This window comes from Macrobrachium nipponense, chromosome 40 (genome assembly GCF_015104395.2).
Source record: "Macrobrachium nipponense isolate FS-2020 chromosome 40, ASM1510439v2, whole genome shotgun sequence".
Classification (NCBI taxonomy): domain Eukaryota; kingdom Metazoa; phylum Arthropoda; class Malacostraca; order Decapoda; family Palaemonidae; genus Macrobrachium; species Macrobrachium nipponense.
In genome coordinates this window covers 49317250-49338101 of record NC_061101.1, presented here as the reverse complement: position 1 = coordinate 49338101, position 20852 = coordinate 49317250, and the positions used below count along the sequence as shown (strand labels likewise).

Genomic DNA, 20852 nt, shown 5'->3' with positions numbered 1-20852 from the left:
CAGATTAGTTGATGTCTGGCATCAATGACCATTCCTGTTTTATGCTAGGGAACTTGAAAGCAAACGGTCAGTCTTCTGTCTGAAGCACTCCAAAATTGCATTGCGTGGGTAATTTGACACTGCAAATAAAGATAATTATGATTGATGCGTTTGTTTGAAATAATTTGTTTTCTTGTCAAAACTCTTAATTTGAATTAAGAAATGTAGAGGCAAAACATGAAAGTAGCTGAAAAAATAATTTATTTGCTGTGATTCTTTTTCTACAGGTTGGGTATGATATGACCAAGAATGCAGCTGAGAGACTCTTTAGGGGAGCTGGTATTTCTCCTACTGATGTAGATGTAGTTGAACTCCATGACTGCTTTTCTGCAAATGAACTGATAACATACGAGGCTTTAGGTTAGTCTAGATTATTATTCAACTTTTCGTACATTACAAGGTATGTTCTGAACATATCAGGTCTGATAAGATTACATTAAATGTTATTACTTTTTCTAAAAAATGGTAATTATCATTTAAATTGTCACAGGATGAATTCCTGCATAGCTAAATATCACAATGTCACAGGATGAATTCCTGCATAGCTAAATATCACGATTGTCACAGAATGAATTCCTGCATAGCTAAATATCACAATTTTTATTGAAGTAGGAAACTCCCACTGTCATCTTTAGTGCTTATACCACTTGAGTATTAGTATATGTGAAAAACATTTTGTAAAACATTGGAGTCCGTTGTTTGTTGAGGTGCCATAATTTCATGTTACCAGTTTCCATTAGTCTTATTATCTCCTACTGGCATTGCTGTGAATGGTGATGCTCACAAATTTCAGAGAAGATGCAACACTATTGCACCATTCCCCATAACAATATTTCTGTCCACCGTTGTAATGTGTGTAAAATAAACAAACTTACTTTGCCTAAGCTAAACTTCCCATAAGACTTGAATATCTAATACATTGTTTCCCAACACAAGGTCAGACATTAAGGGTGTAGTACAGTGACTCAGACTAGAGTCCAAGACTCACTGAGGCAGACCTGATGATGTTTGCTCTAAAATATGACAAAGCCAATATACCTTGAGACACAAACAACAAATTTGATTGTCACAGTGTGTGTCATTGACATGTCAGGCACTGTATATGTAGTCAGCATCAGATAGATACCGTAAGTACGTACATTGTTGGCATGTACTGAAAATTCTTGCCATGACCAGAGATGGACATCATTACACTTTCATCTAGTTTTGTTAGTAAACAGATCAGAGGTGAATGCAGATAAGCAAATGACACCTGGACACTCAGCAGCATAGTTGTTTGTTTGAAAAAAGATGTAGCTTGATAATTCATATTTAGCCTCATTTTCATAAAGGAATTGCTCGATGTTTTTTGTGCCCTAAAGATATGTTAGTATCATGTAGCTTTACCACTTGTAATGATAGCTCACCCTCACTGGATAGCCACTGCTGCTGTGAGCTCAATGCTAGTTTTTTCAATTGGGAATGTCTGCTCTCCTTACCACTATCAGAATTTAGTAAGACGTAAGGTATTTTATTTGGTTTTTATTGTATATAAAAAAGTGACCAGAGATAGTATAGTATGCTGTTGAATATTACTTTGTTAGAAATTTCAGACACACAATATTATAGAAAAATATATCCCAAATGCAACTTTTGATTTGCTTGTAGAGGCAGAAATTGATGTTTGTAAGTTACATCAACAAGTACTATTTATATAACTTTGAGTTGTTTTTTAGTGCTTTCAGAATTATATTGAAAATAAATCAGAGTACATGGAATAGAAAAGCATTTGAGGCAGTGTATTTTATAGAAAAAATATTTATTGGCTATAGTATTATGTGAACTTCCATCCATCTTAACTATACTTCAGCAGAATACTGATCAGATATACTCTCAGCCACTCTTGTCACTATTTGTGTAGCAAGGGGCAGTTTTTTTTTGTACATGAACTTCCCTGACAGATATATACTTAGCTATAGTCTCCGACGTTCCCGACAGAATTTCAAATCTCGCGGCACACGCGACAGGTAGGTCAGGTGGTCTACCTTACCCGCCGCTGGGTGGCGGATGTACGAACCACTCCCGTAAGCTTGTCAGATTTTTCTCTGTCGCGGGAACGATAACAACTGTTGTCGGTTCCTCTCGATAGTTTTTCGATTCTCGCTTGCCATGGAGTTAATTTGGACTTCTTTTTGGTGACGTATTCGCTTTGTTTGGCTTGGCATACGCTGATTGTGGACCGGTTTGATTTTGAGTTTGATTTTCTTTAACGATGTCTGACCTAGATTCGGTAGTTAAAACTTCGGTTTTGTTTAGGGTTTGCGTGAATGAAGGATGTAAGGTGAGGTTGCCGAAAGCTTCGGTAGACCCCCACACGGTTTGCATGAAATGCAGGGGGAATGAATGTTCGTTTGCTAACCCTTGTAGTGAATGTAAGGGATTGAATGAAGAAGAATATAAGGCTCTCTCTTCTTATGTTAGGAAGTTGGAACGTGATAGAGTGCGTAAGGCTTCCTCTAGAAGTTCTAGTAGATCTAGAATGAGTGAGTTGGATGTGGATCCTAATACTAATGTAGAATTAGAACCTCCTTCCCAAGTGCAGCCCCTGCTCCCCGCACCGAAGCCGAAGATTTGCCTTCGGAGGCTGCAGCTCTGAGAGCCACGATTCGTTCTATGATCAGAAGATTCGTCAGTTGGAAGGTAAGGAGAGTGTTAGTGATCAGTGCAGTGGAGGGTGCGTCTGACCGGCTCCTTAGTGCCTCTAGGCCTAGACCTCTTCCAGACTCCCAGTTCCAGTGGAGTAGGAAAGTCGAAAGCCGCAAGAGGGCTATGGAGAACCCCCACCGGTCAGGCGCCCCCTCGGCAGATCCTGAAGTACGCTCCCAGGCTGCCTCGGATCGCTACAAGAAGGAGCTACTACGCCAATGCTTCTCCTCTTCGTCGTCTCCCTCTCCGAAGAGAGGTTGGAACTCCTCGGATGCGTCGCGCCCGTTGAAGAGGGCTTGGAAGGCTCCCTGCAGTCCTTTGGCTTCTAGTCCGGAGGTTTTCCCGGAAGAATCGTCGGTGGAGGCGAAGAAACCCAAGAAATCCTGTGATCGTTCTTCTTCTCGCGCTCCGCGCTCGGCGCCTGCTTCCGAGGAAGAACAACAAGATTCGCCTATGAGAGTACTCGCGGGACTTCAAGCTCAGATCACGGCGCTAGCAGACTCTCTAGCAGTTAGATCACGTAGGAAGAAGGACGTTTCTCTTCCGATCAAGAGATCTAGGCGCCGCTCTTCAGAGGATCGTTCTCCTCGTTTTAAGGCGTTCTCCTTCATATGGGGAGGTTTCGTATGAAGGTAGGGGCTCGCGTGAGCGCCCTCGCTCGCCTGGCTCTCTTTCGACTTCAAGGCGCCAAACATCGGTAGGACGCTCTATGGAGAAAGAAGTTTTTTCTCCAGATTGGATTCCTGCTTCCGGTAAGCGCACTGCACCTGCTCATCACGCTATTTCTTCAACTCCCTCGCGTGAGACTTCTCCTCAGCAGCCTCAAGATTCTAGAAGGCGTCCTTATGCAAGTAGGCGTTCTTCGTCCAGATGTCACTCTCCTCGAGTGTCGGATCGTGACTTCTCTCCTGACAGGCATCAAGAGTCTGGTAGGAGTCGTGTGCATGATAGACGCCTGCTGTTAGCCGCTCCCCGAAAGGTAGGCGCCAAGAGCCTACTGCACATCGATCTCCTAGTAGGCGCTCGTCTCTTTTTAAGGCGTCATACTCCTGATTATTCTCCTCGGGGCAGACAACAAGAGTCTTTCAAGCGCCCTTCTCCGTGTAGGCGCTCTCCCCGCTTCTAGGCGCACTTCTCCTGACCGTTTGTCTCTTGGTAGACAACAGGAATCTCGGAAGCGCCCTTCCCCAAGTAGGCGCTCGTTAGCTTTGAAGCGCCCTTCTCCTGAATGTTACCCTCTTGTTAGACGTCAAAGAGTCTCGCAAGCAGCCTTCTCCTAGTAGGCGCATTTCGCCTTCCAGTCGAACTTCCGTTGATCGTACGCAACTGGACAGGTATGGAGAGCCGCGCAAGCGCTCTGTCTCGATAGGCGCTCTTCTCCTGGCAGCCGCTCGCCTCGGGATAGGCGCAAAGAGTATAGTAGGCGCTCGCCTCCTCGTAAGCGCCCTGTGGATATTTCCGAGGATTCTCGGAGTAGGAGCCCTACCTCTCCTTCGGCTGAGATTCCGTCTACCTCGAAGAGGGAGTCTCATCGTAGGCATCCCAGATCTTCTCTTCATTCTCCAGTGGATGTGAACTCTTCTAAGAGAGGGCGTTCTCCAACCTCTCGCTCAACTCCTACTAGGATCCCTTCGTCACCTAAGGATTCTTCCGCGCTCGCCTCGACAAGACGTCCTAGAAGGTTCGGATGAGGAACCGAACACTTCTGCTGCTGTGTCTTCTTACAAGAAGCTTACAGAGCTACTTTTGCAAGTTTTTGGGGATTCCCTTTCTCCTACGGCTCCTCCTTCTCCTCACTCACTTTTTTCAACGGCGAAGACAGCGAAGAGTTCTTCTTGTGTGAGGATGAAGCCAACTCTTTATAGAAGAAGGCACTGAGGAGTTTTGGTTCCTGGATGGCTTCCAAAGAAGAAGCGGGGAAAACGATGTTCGCTTTTCCTCCTTCGAAGTTATCAGGACGCGCTGGTTTCTGGTATGAAACAGGAGAGTCCTTAGGATTGGGTCTACCGTCTTCGGCTGATTCGGATTTTTCGGCGCTGGTAGATTCGACAAGGAGAACTGCCCTTAACTCTGCTAAGACGACTTGGGCAATGAATGAATTGGATCACATGCTCAAAGGCATGTTTTAGAGTGCTAGAAGTATTTAACTTCCTTGATTGGTCGTTGGGAGTCCTAGCCAGAAAATTGAAGTGCCAGAGTCAATTTCGCCAGAAGATCTTATGTGTGTTTTGTCTTGTATGGACAAGTCGGTAAGAGACGGAGCGAGTGAAATCGCCTCCCTGTATGGGGCCGGGATCGTGAAGAAGAGGTCGGTTTATTGTTCCTTCTTAACGAAGTCTGTCTCCCATGCCCAGAGGTCTTCTTTGCTGTTTGCTCCTCTGTCTGCTCAGTTGTGTTCCCTAACATCGAGTGCAGGACATTTCAAGATCACTGTCGGCCAAAGCCACCCAGGACCTTTTGGCACAGTCGGCAAGAAAACCTCGCCCTTCCTTCCCTACCAAGGCTAAGAAGGAAAAAGCAAGTGTCGAGAACCCTTTCGAGGGGCGTCTTCATCAAGAACCTCTACGTTTAGAGGTCGTAGACCTTCAAGAAGGGGTAAGACTTTCGCCAAGTCTGTTAAAGCCCACCCCAAATAACTTGCAAGTCCTTCAAACAACGGTGGGCGCCAGACTCTTAGAGTTTGCAGAAGTCTGGGCCCAAAAAGGGGCGGATCCTTGGACCCTTTTCTATTTTGAGGAGAGGTTACCTCATCCCTTTCGTCGAAAGACCTCCCTTGACGACCATCCCAAGGGAACTGACGGCAGGTACAGAGACCCCATCATGAATCAAGCTCTCCATCTAGCAGTAGATCAGATGCTGGAGAAGGGGGCTATCGAACTAGTGACAGACCATCATTCATCGGGCTTCTACAACCGCCTTTTCCTAGTTCCGAAGTCCTCAGGGGGATGGAGACCGGTGTTGGATGTAAGCGCCCTGAACTTCTTCGTAGAAAAGAAGAAGTTCACGATGGAAACGCCTTCATCAGTGCTGGCAGCACTTCGTCCAGGGGACTGGATGGTTTCCTTGGATTTACAGGACGCTTACTTCCACGTACCGATCCATCCTTCCTCGAGGAAGTTTCTCAGATTCATGATGGGGGGGAAAATTTTTTCAGTTCAGGGCTCTGTGTTTCGGCCTCTCGACGGCCCTCAAGTGTTCACGGGGATTTTGAGGAATGTGGCTCAATGGCTTCATTTGAAAGGGGTGAGGATATCCATGTACCTCGACGATTGGCTAATAAGGGCCAATTCAGAAGATCGTTGTTTGAAGGACTTACAAGTAACTTTAGAATTGACAAAGGCTTTGGGACTTCTCGTCAATTTCAAGAAGTCGTCACTAATTCCCGAGCAAGAGTGTGTGTATCTCGGGATACAGATGAACTCTCTGAGTTTTCGGGCTTTTCCTCGCAGGAAAGGATAGCCCGAGGATTCGAGAGAGTAACAACCTTCTTAGGGAAAGAAGTATGCACAGTGAGGGAGTGGATGAGTCTGCTGGGGACGCTCTCCTCGCTGGAGCAATTCGTTTCCCTAGGAAGGTTGCACCTGAGACCGCTCCAATTCTTTCTTCATCGGAATTGGAGTCGTCGTTCTCAGGATTTTGACGTTCTCCCCTGTCGTTATCCCAGGACATCAAGAAACATCTCTTATGGTGGACAGATCCCAACCTCTTTGCGAAGGGACTGTCTCTTCAATCACAGACCCCCAACCTGGTGTTGTTCTCCGACGCGTCGGACACGGGTGGGGTGCAACTCTGGGAACCAGCGAAGTGTCAGGTACCTGGGTGGGGGACCAGGTAGCCTGGCACATCAACAGAAAGGAGTTGATGGCTGTGTGGTTGGCTCTGAAGGCTTTCGAGCCCAAAGTCAGAAGATCGGTAGTGCAGGTACCAGCTCTGGCATATATCAGGAAACAGGGGGGTGGGGGGACGCATTCCTTCTCCCTGTACGAGACAGCAAGAGACCTTCTTCTGTGGGCAGAAGAAAGAGGAATCAAGCTTCTCACCAGGTTCGTGCAGGGAGAAAGGAATGTAAGAGCAGATCTCCTCAGCAGGAAAGATCAGGTCCTTCCCACAGAGTGCGGGACCCTTTCAATCTGGATGGGTATTGCCAGAGCCTGTGGAAGTTATGGGGCAGGCCACACATAGACCTCTTTGCCACGTCAAAGAACAAGAGGCTGGATCCTTACTGCTCTCCGATATCGGATCCAGAGGCATTAGCAATAGATGCTCTTCTTCTGGACTGGAACGGACTCGACGTCTACGCGTTTCCCCCCTTCAAGATCCTGGGGCTAACCATCAAGAAGTTCGTAGAGTCCGATTCAACGAGAATGACCTTAATCGCTCCCTTTTGGCCGGCCCAAGAATGGTTCACAGAGGTACTGGAATGGTTGGTGGACCTTCCAAGATCGCTCCCGCTAAGGAGCGATCTACTCAGACAACCCCACTTCGACAGGTACCACAAAAAAATCTCCTCGCTCTCAGTCTGACTGGCTTCAGACTGTCCAAAGTTTGGTCAGAGCGAAAGGCTTTTCAGCAACAGCTGCTAAAGCAATCGCAAGAGCGAGGGAGACCTTCCACCTTGCGTGTATACCAGTCAAAGTGGGATGTTCTTCAGACGTTGGTGCAAGAGGAAGAACATTTCCTCTTCCAGAGTACCTCTGTGACCCAAATTGCGGATTTCCTTATTTTCCTCAAAGAAGAATGTCATCTGGTTGTGTCAACTATTAAAGGATACCGCAGTATGTTGGCGGCGGTATTTCGGCATAGAGGCTTAAAGATATCCGATGATAAGGACTTACATGATCTTATTAGATCATTTGAAACCATTAAGCGTCCTCATGTGGTTACCAATAAAAACTGGAATCTAGACGTAGTTCTACAATTCCTTGGATCGTCTAGATTCGAACCTCCTAGCTTAGCCTCTTTCAAGGATCTGACGAAGAAGGCTATCTTCCTTTTGGCCCTTGCTACAGCTAAGAGAGTGAGTGAGCTCCAAGCTATTGAGGGCAATGTAGGGTTTAAGGAAGATTCTATGGTGTGTTCGTTTCTTCCAAATTCCTTGCAAAGAATGAAAACCCATCACGGCCTTGGCCCAGGAGCTTTGAAGTTCGTAGTTTATCTTTTCTAGTAGGGAAGAGCCTGAAAGACTCTTTGCCCTATGAGGAATTATGAAGTATTTTCCTTAAGAGGAAGGAACAACTTAAGGCGAATCAAGATGTGCTTTGGTGCTCTGTAAAGGACCCCACTCGGCCCATGTCGAAGAATGCTCTTTCCTTTTTTCTGAGAAGCCTTATTACAGAGGCACATGTTGGCTTGTAAGGAAGAACATTTTAAACTACTGAAAGTGAAAGCTCACGAGGTGAGAGCCATCGCAACTTCGCTTGCATTCAGAAAAAATATGTCTGTGCGGAACTTGATGGAGGCGACTTTTTGGAGATGCCAATCGGTTTTCGCAAACCACTACTACCTGGCGGATGTAAAAATCACATATGATAAATTGCTTCGCCTTGGGTCCTTTCGTATCGGCGGATTCGGTGCTGGGGCAGGGAGCTGAAACTTATCCTGTGTAAATTCTTTATATGTTACCCTATATTTTATATTTTTGGTTTTTTGGTTGTCTGAAAGAGGTTGCAGGAGGCACCTCTTTTTGTCGTAATATTAACCCTTTGTATTTTGGTTAGGTGGTCTGGTGGGTTTTGGCTCCTTGCAGAGGTAGTGGTAAGGATCTGTTAGGTAAGCGGACAAGGTCCCTCTAACAGCATCCGACTTGGATTCTACCACAATAGGGGATCACATATTCCAGTGGGTAGATCCGAGAGTCTTTCAGCATCAGGTCACGTCCTAGCTGTAGCTCTCCAGGCAATGCAGACTCAGAGATAGTATCTATGAAGTCTTCATCCTGAAAAGGTGAGAACCAAGGTTTTTATATCCTACAACATTAGTTGTTTCCCGTCTTACCTGTATTATTGAGCTGTCTCTTACCCTCCACCAAGGGTGCCAATCAGCTAAGTATATATCTGTCAGGGAAGTTCATGTACAAAAATGATATTGTTAAACTACAATAAAGTTTTGTACATACTTAACCCTGGGCCAGATATATACGATTAATGGCCCACCCAGCCTCCCCTCAGGAGACAGGTGGAAGAGAAAAATCTGACAAGCTTACGGGAGTGGTTCGTACATCCGCCACCCAGCGGCGGGTAAGGTAGACCACCTGACCTACCTGTCGCGTGTGCCGCGAGATTTGAAATTCTGTCGGGAACGTCGGAGACTATAGCTAAGTATATATCTGCCAGGTAAGTATGTACAAAACTTTATTGTAGTTTAACAATATCATTTTTGTATATGAGATTTATGTACATTGATTTTGAAAGTTAATAATTCCTCCAACTCCTGCTGTAAATTTTTAGGAAATGTTTCATATTTTCTCACATTAATCCTTCATAATGTCCAGTAATCTGATTTTATAAAAGCATCCTCTGTTCAGTAGAGACAGAACACATCTTTATCCCAGCCCTCATTTTACAACAAACAAGCCACTCCTGCCTCCAAACTCTATCATATGCTGAAATGTTTCTCTCCTATTTGATTCTACATGGTTTCCTAATACTTAACATCTTTATTTAAAGGTCTATGTGGTGAGGGAGAAGCAGGCAAACTGATTGATTCTGGCAATAACACTTATGGTGGAAAGTATGTCATAAACCCTTCTGGTGGTCTCATATCCAAAGGTCATCCCTTGGGTGCTACTGGTAAGTACCTATCCTCTGTTTGTATCAACACAGCTGCTCACAATAGTGTTATTTATTACAGAAAATAGTATTTGGAACCATTTAGGTCAACAAAACAAAGTTATGAACCTATCCAAGGTCCCTTTTACTAATAACCAATCCATAGTCTTAAACTTAGGTTTGTCATTTGCCCTTAGGCATGATAAAAAACATAAACTCAACTTCCTAGTAACATTTGCTAAATTCATTGCTAACAACAATTATAAGAAAGATGAAATATGTCTTAAGGGAATTCTTCTAAACACCCTGACCAGACACAACAACACACGCTCCCTGCCTAAAAGATTTTTGATAGCCATAAACTCACTCTGCAAAATAGATGTTATAATCACTAGATTGGATAAAGATGGTAAAATTGTGTTAATGGACAAGAGTTTCTACCAAGAAAAGATCAGAGAACTTTTAAATGATCCAACTGCCTATGAGAAATTAACAAAAAACCCGAGCCATAATGTCTCATAAAGTTCTTCAGAAAAATCAGAAACATTGGTAAAAGTAAAATCCCACATTACCTTATTTCTATGGCTCCCCAAAACTCACAAAAATAACATCCCCTTCCATCCCATAAACTCATGTGCTGGAGCTTTTAACTACAGAAACTCAAAATGGTTAGCCGAGTTACTATCCCCCTTTTTAGGAATTTTTTCCCCTAGTCATATAAAACATACAGAAGACTTTTGCAACAAATTTAGGTCGGCAAATATCCCCGCACATAACGTAAAACTTCTCAACCTAGACGTAGACTCCCTTTTCACATAAGTACCCATAAAAGATGTATGAACCTTCCTCTAAAATAAACTGGAGCCATTTGCTGACCTCTTCCCCATAGAATTGATTAAAATAGTGCAATTTGTAGAGCTCTGCGTCACTAATAACATCTTTTCCTTTGGTGATAACTTTTACCGTCAAAAATTCGGTTGCAGTATGGGGAGCCTGCTTAGTCCTGCATTAGCAAACTTATATATGGAGTATTGCAAAACAGTAATTATAAACCCTATCAAACTTGCAGATATGATTTGGCTTCGTCATGTAGACGATATCTTATCACACTGGAAAAACGAGTGGGGCGATTTTGATGCCTTTCTACAAAAATTAGATTCCTTGGTCTTGAGCATAAAATTTAAAGCAGAATGAGAAAAACTATAACCAAATCCCCTTTTTGAATGTCTTAATCATCAGAATGAAAAAAAACTACAAATTCACTGTCTTCACGAAAGCGACATTCCCACTTTCATACATATATTTTTACAACTATCATGGCATTTCAGTTACACTCGGCATAGCAAGTATGTACCCCGAACTTACTTAAGGTTAGGTTCCAGACCCCCTCTCGCTCAAGGGGAATTTTCGCGAAAGTTTGTCACAGTCTCTAAAAATGCTAATAAATGCTTATTTCTAGAATTTGAACACGAAATATGACCCTAATCATGCTCCCTAAGTGTTAATCTAACCTTTCAATTAAATTGAAGTTACTCTAATACATTTCTCAACCATTCCTTTGGAACTTTTGTGTCATTGTGGCATACTTTACATAACTTGGTCAGCCACTCATCCACCATTACACCTTACCTTAGTTCCCATTTTCCAGTCCCTTTATTGCCCTCCTTACATCCTCAACAGTAATTACAGACATTATCAAACTTACCCTAATCCCTTCCAGTTTGAGTTAGTCGTGCTGTTTCTCTTCTATCTTCCACACATTGTCTTCAGACAGAATCTCTCCACTTGCATCTTTTGTTCTGCGGTAATTTGTTTATTAGTCATTGCCTTTACCTTCTTTTGGAACAACTTATTCTCTTTGCAGTTCTTATCACCTACTTTTCCCCTGTGTTTATCATGTACCCATTTTCTTCCTTCTGTTGCACCTCAGATTATCTCCTTTTTTCCTTTGCTAAACTTCTTGTTTCCTCACCCCATAAAGCTCACTCTAAACATTCCCTCTTCTCACCTTTTTATTACCTCTTCCCTGTTCCTAGAACTGCAAATACTTCATGGTAATTCTTCTATAACCACATCCATGAATTTTACATACTCTTTATATGCTTCTTCAGCTTATGTGTCTCTAATCATTAGCAATTTATTTTTATCCATTTTCTCCTTATTTGCTCAACTTTCTAGTAACGATTGAGGCTTATTTGTCTTTGTTACCCGTACAGCTATTTGTTCACCCCTTCCTCTCCATCCATTGTAACTTTTGGTTCAGTAAAGTGACGATTATACTTCAGCCACTCTTATCCAATTCTACTTGTAAATACTTTTCTCCAGGAATCATCTGTTTCCAGTAGTTGAGCCCCTTTCCAAACCCATTTCCAAAATTGTCTCAGTTGAGTTAGTCTCTCGTCTCTCAACCATCCCCACCTCCCTCTCTTGCACAGTCGCATGTCTGTTACTGGATATGGTTAAAGGGAATGTAATGTTTTAAATAAAATAACTTTAGTGGTGTTTGATTGTTCTTTTCCATTGTTTTTGTCTTTGATCACTATTGTAGGTACAAATTGCCATATAACTTATAAGGGATTTTCTATACATATCCTTTAACATTGTTGAAAGAGTTGTTTATAAATACTTATTTCATTGTATTATTGTTCTTAATACTATACTACATTAACTCCATAGTTCTTAAGTAGATGGATAATATTTGAAATTTGTATAAGTAGTACAAGCAGGTTTATTGTATGGTGTATAATACAAGCAGGCCTTTTTTATTGTAAATTTTTTTATTATGAAGTATTTTTCAGCTCTTAATACATTGACTAATACAGTATTTCATTATTAGTATATTCAGGGTTACAAATATGTACTGCAATCTCTTAAAAATACGGATTTGAAAATCGATTTCTCTGCTTTGACCAGAATAAAAATGTAAGTGGGCAGAAACATTGGTAAATTTTCTGTACACTGTAATTAAATCTATTACTAATCCTATGTATTTGACAATCCAAGGAGGGTAGGCTAACGTTATTTCTTCCGTTTTTATAACAAATTGGGTCAATGGGGCCAGTTTACTTAATGAAGCAAACAAACCATGTACAATTTCACTCTTTGGTCAATTACAAATTATGTGGTGAAACAACCATATTACATTGTTTGGTATTATTTTGTTTAAATATTCAGCTTTCAAAAAGGGCCATTACAAATTGCTTAAAAACTGTAGTTACTGAACTTGATCCAAGCATACCAAAAATTTTACAAATTTCTCGTTGAAATCAATTTACATTATTTTAGCATAGTTTTATCAATTCTTAGTGTTCTTAAAGTATGGTAAATTCAGCTGCCAGCTTTCGATGGTATCAAAATGTAAAAATTCTGACATTTCATCAGCAGTACTACCTATATATGTTTCATCTAAACTATTTTTACTACTGGCTGATAGTAAAATTATTCTTTGTTATCTTTAGATCATCATGTAAACTCGAAGAGAACATCCTTCTCCTTTGGTATTAATGCGTGATCATTTAAAATATCGACGTTAGAGGTTAAATTGGTTGCCTTAGCCAAGTATTTGAAGCCTTTTATCATTTTTATATTATGCATAGTTTGTGCATAGCTTGTGGATGAAACCCCCCTGAAGTTACTGTGGCATTGAAAGTTTAAGTGATGTCTCTCGGTAGGGATGACTTGCTTCGAAAGGATTATACTTTAGCGCACAATCATTTTATTTATGCACTTTCAACAACTATTTTAAAATAATTTTCAATATTATAGTATGTAGCAATACACGTATTCCTGTATAAAGTTAGTGAGAGGGCCGGTGGTTTAAAGGTTATTGAGATAGAATCATCACTAATACTTGTAGATGAACATTCTGCTGAGTTGCGTGGCATAGCATCAAAATCAGCTGTGTTGTGATTCTTGTGAATGACTTGACTCCGTAGAAAGGTTGTAAGAATACGTCAATTGAACCTTTCAAAGAAAAAAAAAATAGTATTGTGGTGAGTGAAAGTATTGATTTGCAAAGTTAACAGCTTAAGGTGAAGAATAGTTTTACGAGGGTTTTATTTATTTGCGTGGAAAAACTAAATAAGAAGCATTGCATAAACAAGGAGGAGACCCATGAGAACCGTCTGAAATGGATGATTACCTAAACATCACATAGCCTAGCTACTAGGTAATTGACACACCCCCCCCCCCTCCCCGTCCCCTAGCCATCTTGAGCGTTTTTGGATGGGGAGGGAGGGAAGCTGAAATGGCATAAACTGCGTTGCACCATTCGAAAGGACAGGAAATTCATATCTACTAGTACTACCTAGGCTATAGGGTAAACAACCAACTTGACTGGCCAACTCACTGACTACCGCGTTTGTTCCCACCCTCCGAAAAAGTACTGGTCATCAGTCATGAGTTGTTGGTGGTGATAGCTGGAGCTCAAGACCTCTACTCAACTTTAGAAGTATTTTCTCCAAAGTTAGAAATTAAGGCCATACCTAGCTATTTTAAGATGAAACAGAGGTTAATGAAAAGTGTGGCCAACGCAGTGCACACTAGCCTACCCCCATGATGTTTGCGGAGTCGCTTGTGTCAACAAACTTTCCATTTCCTGTGTAAAATCCGCACACCACTTGTACCTAATAGACGCTGGGGCACTTTCATCTCAACAATTGTAAACACAGACTTCCAACCACTACTTATCCAAGGGAACTCTGGCATTCTTTGCGCTCTTCAATTGTTTATCAGTGTTGTCAATTGGTAGGGTAAAAAACCGCATGGTACAAGGGTGGACCATGTACGATCAATGTGTACAACCCCAAGAAAAGTACATTATAACGCGTCCTGACACCGAGTAGAGGTCTTTAGCTCCGTTTCTCACCAACAATAAGTCGCGTCTGATGCCCATCTCTGATGTCAGGACGCGTTATAATGTACTTTTTTTGGGGGTTGTACACATTGATCGTACATGGTCCACCCCTGTACCATGCGATTTTTTACCCTATGTGTTTACCCTCCAAACTGGGTATAAGACTTACACAAAACCGGGGAAATACCCAAGTGAAATTACCGTATCTATTTGTAGTATATATATATATTACAGCAATTTTATCATTACTGCATTACTATGACAACTAGAATTAATGGAAACAGTTTGTAAATGCATTGGCGTTTATGTGAAGCTCCACTAGTCATTTTGCCGTCACATCGTCTACTCGTAAGTACTTCAGAAATTTCTGTAATTTTCGGGGTTAATTTGGTTGCAAAAAAGTGATAATAGACATGAATTAAATAAACATTTTGAAGTAACAAAGTAAAGTAAAAGTAAATAATGAGTAAAGTAAACAAAGGAATAAAGCTTTGCATCTCATAAACCGTGTACTTGTGTGCTGCCCGTAATTGTGTTTGTGGAGTGAGTGCTTAGGAACCAGGAACCGCTAAGTGCAATTTGGAGTGAATTAAGACCAAAATGTGTATAATTACAATCAAATAAGCATTGTGGAGTTTCAGTTGTGATGGCATTGAGGATAAAACCACTGATTACAAGGTTAAAATGAATTTCAGTTCAAACCATGACCCGGGAATAAAGTTTCATACTTCTCTAATATAGGCAACAAAATTTTGTTTTATTGTGCTGATTACAACTGCAATCTTGAGTAAGATCAATAAACGGTATATTGATATGCTAACATTGTTCAAATGACTGCTGGGAAGGCTGGGAAAGATGGTGGATTGTCTGTGGTTACGAACAGCAAGTCACGCGGCTGCCGCCATATTGGATTTCAAAACTGCCTTGAAAACATATTTTACAAAGAGCTCACATGCTTATTTTAGTTTGTATGGCGCTTTCATATATCACATTATGTTGACGAAACTTCAATTTTTTGAATGGTATGCTTAAAGATGTAATTGTATTCTTGTTTCACCAATTAAATATAGAGTGAATAAGGCCAAGCCACGCGATGACGATGGATCGACTGCGGTTGTTTACCCTATATAGGCACCTACCACAACATTAGGCCTTCACCAATTCCCCCCCCTCCCCAATCTGTCCTTGGCTATAGCCAACATTTTTGGATGGGGACGGTAGCTAAAATGGCATAAACTGCATTGTGCCATTTGGAAGGATAGGAAATTCATATACTACCTGCCTACCACAACAATAGGTAGCTAGTATAGTAGGCCTGCTGGCGCTTAACCATCTAAGTAACTGAGACTAGCCTAATCCTCCTGTAGAACTGAAGACTACTATTACTTCCCTTTAGTTCGATAACCACCAGTTTAAGTGCAATTGGGTAAATGACTGAGCGGTGACATAGCAGGCACCTCTCACGGAATGCGGCCACTTCCCGAAAAAGTGCTTGAATTATGTCATTATTTTGCAATTTAGGAGAAAACACATATTTCGAGAAGAGCGTAGAGGTCTCGGTGTGCTGCTTGGATGGGCTACAACTCTTGACTGAGCTCATGGCAGTGAATTCAAGTACTTTTTCGGAAGGTTGCCACATTCCAGGATTGGTGGCCTCTATGTTGACGCTCGGTCATTTTCTCTTTTGGCGGTACGTGTAGTACCCGCCCCTTGGGATAATTGTGGAAACATAAACAAAAGAAAGTAAGGATTAAGAAAAAAAGATATAAAGGCAATAAATATTCTGGTCAGCAATTGGCTGAAACTAGGCTGCTGTTGTAGGTATTCTTTGGTTTTACCAATTCTCCTCTTGCTCTTAGTCTGACCTAGAAATTCCGGGAGCCAGTGTATGTAGGTGGGGGGTTATGTGGTCTGGCCTAGACTACTGCCTTTACCACCTTTTCTTTAGGCCATGCCTTTGTTTATGGTATTGGTAAATGTAAAGGAGCGAGCTGCGCAAAGATACCTTTCATTCACTTTGTTTGGTTTTGTGTACAGCCCTCCACAGGGATGATTCCCTCTCTGGCTGGACCTAGTACAATCTCAAAATGAGTTGCTTCATATATTTTATAATAATCTTTTAGTGTTTTCACGTCAGTATTGTAGCTCCTGCAGAATATTTGAGTCTTTAGTGCTTTTTTAAATTTGCTTTGTTCTTGTATGAATTTCATTTCAGGCGGTATTTTGTTGTATAGTCTTGGTGCACTATGTTCAAATGCTCTCTTACCTGACTAACAATTTGTTCTAGGTTCAATTACCCTATATGCTTCACTTGCATATCTGATCATAATATTCATTTGTTCCGATACGTAATACAAACCCTCGGTCCTTTAACAATAGGAAGTAGCTAAGCGGCAGCTGGAACGGTCGTAAGCTTCGACAAAGGGAGAACGGTAGTTAACTGCTTGTCCGATCGTCGCGCGCCGCGCGACTGGGAGGTAAACAAATCACTTTTGCTTTCGGCGCGGGTGTGAAGGACGTGTTCGTCATCGCTCTCTGCCCGCTTCATCGTCGTATGCTTTGTTTATATTGTGTTTTCTACTAATGGTTTGTTTGACTTGAAAATGAAACTGTAAGTACACTGTTTTCATTTTCATTACTTAATTATGAACCCTTGAATTATGTCTCGGTGCCGAGGGCGGGCGCGCTCGCGCCGAGTCATGTATTTGGGCGCGAGGGTGTAATTGAAAAATGTAAGTACTTTTTTTCATTATATTTTTGCCCTGTGCGTTCGTTACCGAGAGTGTGACTGCGCTCGGCACGAACTTTTTAATTTTGTATATTAGAATGCAATGAAAGTGGATTCGCAATTGCAATATTCTTTTCATTTTTCATTTATTGATTGCATGAATTTAATCTGGATCAATTTTCGTTCTTACCCGGGAATTGATCCTTACGATTTTTATGTGAAATGAAATCGCAACGTGCAGTATTCTGTTTCATTTTCATATATATTTTATGATAGCATCATATTATTAGATCAAGTTTCCGTTCTTACCCGGGAATTGACTTTTTCTCCTTTAAGTTCTATGAAGTGAATCGCAAGGGCAGTATTCTGTTTCATTTTCATATTACTTTTCACTGCTGTGCGGGGTGGGGGAAGCGAAGGTCTGCCAGGAAGTCGTCGGAAAGCTCTCCCGCGACTCCCTTGGTAGCCGATTCTTCGTCTTCCTTCCTGCCCCCCGCTCAGCTTCTTCATTGTATTTTGTATTTGGGGTCTTCCTTGCGTTCGGGGTGGGGCATGTCTTCCCCCCGTGCGTGAGGGAACCCCTCTTACTAATCTATCTATGTTACCGCAGGTGCTACATCCGTGGGAGACGACCTTGGTGTAGATGTAAAACCTCACGAGGTTTGTACTCGTTGCGGGGGCGAGAGTGCTCCCGCAACGAGCCCTGTGTAACGTGTATGCATTCGTCAGAGGCGCAGTGGTGCTGTACGAGGACACAAGAAGTCATCGGAAAGTCCAGTGACTCCTTTGGTAACGGACGTCCAGTTGTACTCGGGGTCTTCCGTCCGCTCTGGGTGTGGGGTTCTCTCCCCCCAGGCGTGAGGAAGCCCCTCTAACTAACCCGACTGTTGCTTCCGCAGGTTTGCCATCAGCGAGGACGACCTGGAACAGGTGTGGGAGTCGCTGGGACTGCAGGGGTTGATTCAGCGGTTGGCGGGGTCGGCAGTGGTCACTCATGATACGGTAACCACTACAACAACCACAATCTCGACACCAGCATATGAGATGTCACCGCACCTGGTGTACACACCACATGTCATGTCGGTAACACCCACGGCTGCAATCCAGAACCAATTCCTGCCGTGCCAATCAGGACGGTGCCACCGCCACCTGGGTTCTTTGTATTGCCGACCCCGGACTGCCGCTGCCCAAAGAGTACCCCCTGGACCTGCCGCCAGTGCCGAGGATGACGGTAGCTGCCGACAGGACGCCTGTCTCTCCTGTGGTACCTGCCGTGCCTGCCGTACCTGTTGCTGTCCCAGCCGCTCATTCCCTTTCAGATCAGGTGCCTGCTGCTCATTCACTTTCAGATGTTCCTGCTGTTCCTGGACCTGTTCCTGTTGTTCCTGCTGTTAGTGATGCTGTCACAGTCTCAGGTCTTTCCGGACAGGTGCTGTCGGGCCCTGTTGCTTCGGCAATGCCCCGGCTCCCTCCTGGATGGAAGACCTGACGTCTGTCCTGCGGAGCCTGGCGAAGAAGAAGAGAAAGGAAGAAGGTGTCGTCGTCGTCTTCGTCGTCTTCTTCGTCGTCCGCTGCCTCTCCTTCCCCTTCGACTTCTAAGGCCAAACAGCCGAAGAAGAAGAAGGTTGCCTCCTTCCCCCCTAAGAAGACTCCTTCGGGATCTTCTAAGGGCCCGGCTCGCTCAGGCGAGCTGGGGAGCTCTTCTGCTGGTCCTCCTGTTCCTTCGGGAACGGGGCCCGTCGCTTCTTCTGCAAAGAAGAAGTCGACGGGGACCAGAGGGCACCAGCCTCGGCTGGTGCGTCACCTCACCTGGTGCTAGCGGGTCTGCCGCTAACCAGGTTCCGTCTCGGCCGCTTCTCGTTCGCGAGAAGCACCGAGTGGACGCTCTTCCAAGAAGACCGTCCAGCCAAAGTTTTGACGCCCGAGCTCGCTCGCCGTCAAGACAGCGGCGCGGAGCAGAAGACTGGCGAGAGTCGTGCACAACTCTCGCCAGGCCAGTGGACGCTCTCGCAGCGATCAACTGGCTGCTCGGGCTAACGTGACGGTCGCTGAACAGCCACGGGTTGAGGCGAGGAAGGAGTCCCCGCGGCCGCCGGTACCAGCCACGGCTGGTACCAGCGACTTGACGCGGCGAGAGGACGCTGGCCGGTCTCGACGCGACACAGAGAGCCTAGCAGGTCACCCGTCCGCCGCTCCCGATGGGACCGGGCGGAGACGGGGTGACCAGCGGCAGCTCGCCTGACGCTAGAGATCGGTCTCGACGTTCTCAGCCGAGCCAATCGCCCCAGGCGCGCGGTAAGGCTAGGCCTGCTGCTCGACCGTCACCGCGGGTGCGATCAGCAGCAGCCCTCCACGCACGCTGGTCCTGCCAGCGAGCGAGGGGGGAGCGTCAGGTCGGCCTCTCCCATAACGGGTTGAGGCGAGGAAGGGGTCCCCGCGGCCGTCGGTACCAGCCACGGCTGGTACCAGCGGCTCGACGCGCCCGAGAGGACGCCCGCCGGTCTCACCGTGACAGCGAGCCTAGAGGTCACCTGACGCCGCTCCCATCGGGACCGGGCGGAGACGGTAACCAGCAACAGCTCGCCTGACGCTAGAGATCAGCGTCGACGTTCTCAGCCAAGCCTCTCGCCTCAGGCGAGCGGCAAGGCTAGGCATACTGCTCGATCGCCACCGCGGGTTGACGATCGGCAGCAGCCCTCCAAGCACGCTGGTCCTGCCAGCGAGCTAGGGGGGAGCGTCAGGTCTGCCTCTCCTGTACCTTCAACCTCCTCGGGCTACGCCGGGAGGAGCGAGGTACCTATGAGTGATCGCGAGAGGTGCGCCGCTCGCGACCCCGCTATGACGCCGTATGGACCAGGCACGGTTCTAGGACCGACCAGGACATACGCGCAATTAGCTGGAGGCGACCGTCAGGGGTCTGCCGCTCTTCTTCCTTCTGAAGGAGGAGTATCTAGGGATCTATTCTTGTTGGAGGGACTGGACGGTCCTACTCCGCAAGACGCGGTTACTCCCGAGATACAGAGGAATTTGCAGAAGTCATTAAGCTGATTCGTCAGCATAATGACCCTGCGGAAGGATTGCCGCTCCCACCAGCAGAGCCCACGTCTCTGCTCGAGTCGTTTTGGGGCCCGAGAGGGAACCCAAACCGACGGTGGGTCTGCCGCGATCGGAGCTTGCCGATTCTGTCTCGAAACCAGTGTCTCTCGTCTCCGGACAAGAAGGCTCTCTCAGTTCTGGCCGGTCGATCAAGCTACTTCCACCTCCTCTACTGCGACAGCGGCGTTTTCTACGTGTCTTCGGACACCGTATTTAAATACTCCTTCGGTCCTCCTGAGAGGTTTCGACCTCGACGAGGACTGGAATGAGTCGGAGGACGGTTCGGCTCTCTCCTGTCAGGTGTCGATCAGCCCCACCCAGACGACGTTCACAGTGGCGGCAGACCCTTACCTACAGTGAGAGTTCGTAACCCTCCGCGGGAAAACGTAGTCTCCTGACGATACGTTTTCCCAGACTCTGAGAGGCCATCGCCGCAAGGCGATGGCTGCTCCTACTCTTCTCCAACTGCTAGTTCCACTGGGAAGGCGAGCGAGTATCCAATTCCTTCCCCATTCCCTCTCTCCTTACGGCTACGAGGGAAAGGGGAAGGATCCTACAGAGATTTCTTTGTAGGATCCCACGTTCGGGACTGCGCTACCGGGGGGGGACCTTCGGGTCCTACCTGACGTAAGCCCCGGTCGTTGAGGAGGAATCCTGCTCCATTCTCGATTTCTACGGGAAT

At 44.9% G+C, this 20852-nt stretch overlaps 1 protein-coding gene across 1 annotated transcript in view; it reads left to right on the top strand.

Annotated features, from left to right (window-relative positions):
- The window catches only part of LOC135212140 (sterol carrier protein 2-like), a 51011-nt gene that overhangs the window by 12390 nt on the left and 17769 nt on the right, over positions 1–20852 (top strand). The window contains exons 6-7 of the mRNA XM_064245549.1: positions 267–399; positions 9390–9512. Coding sequence (XP_064101619.1) covers positions 267–399; positions 9390–9512 — 256 coding nt within the window. The remainder of the gene's footprint in view (positions 1–266; positions 400–9389; positions 9513–20852) is intronic.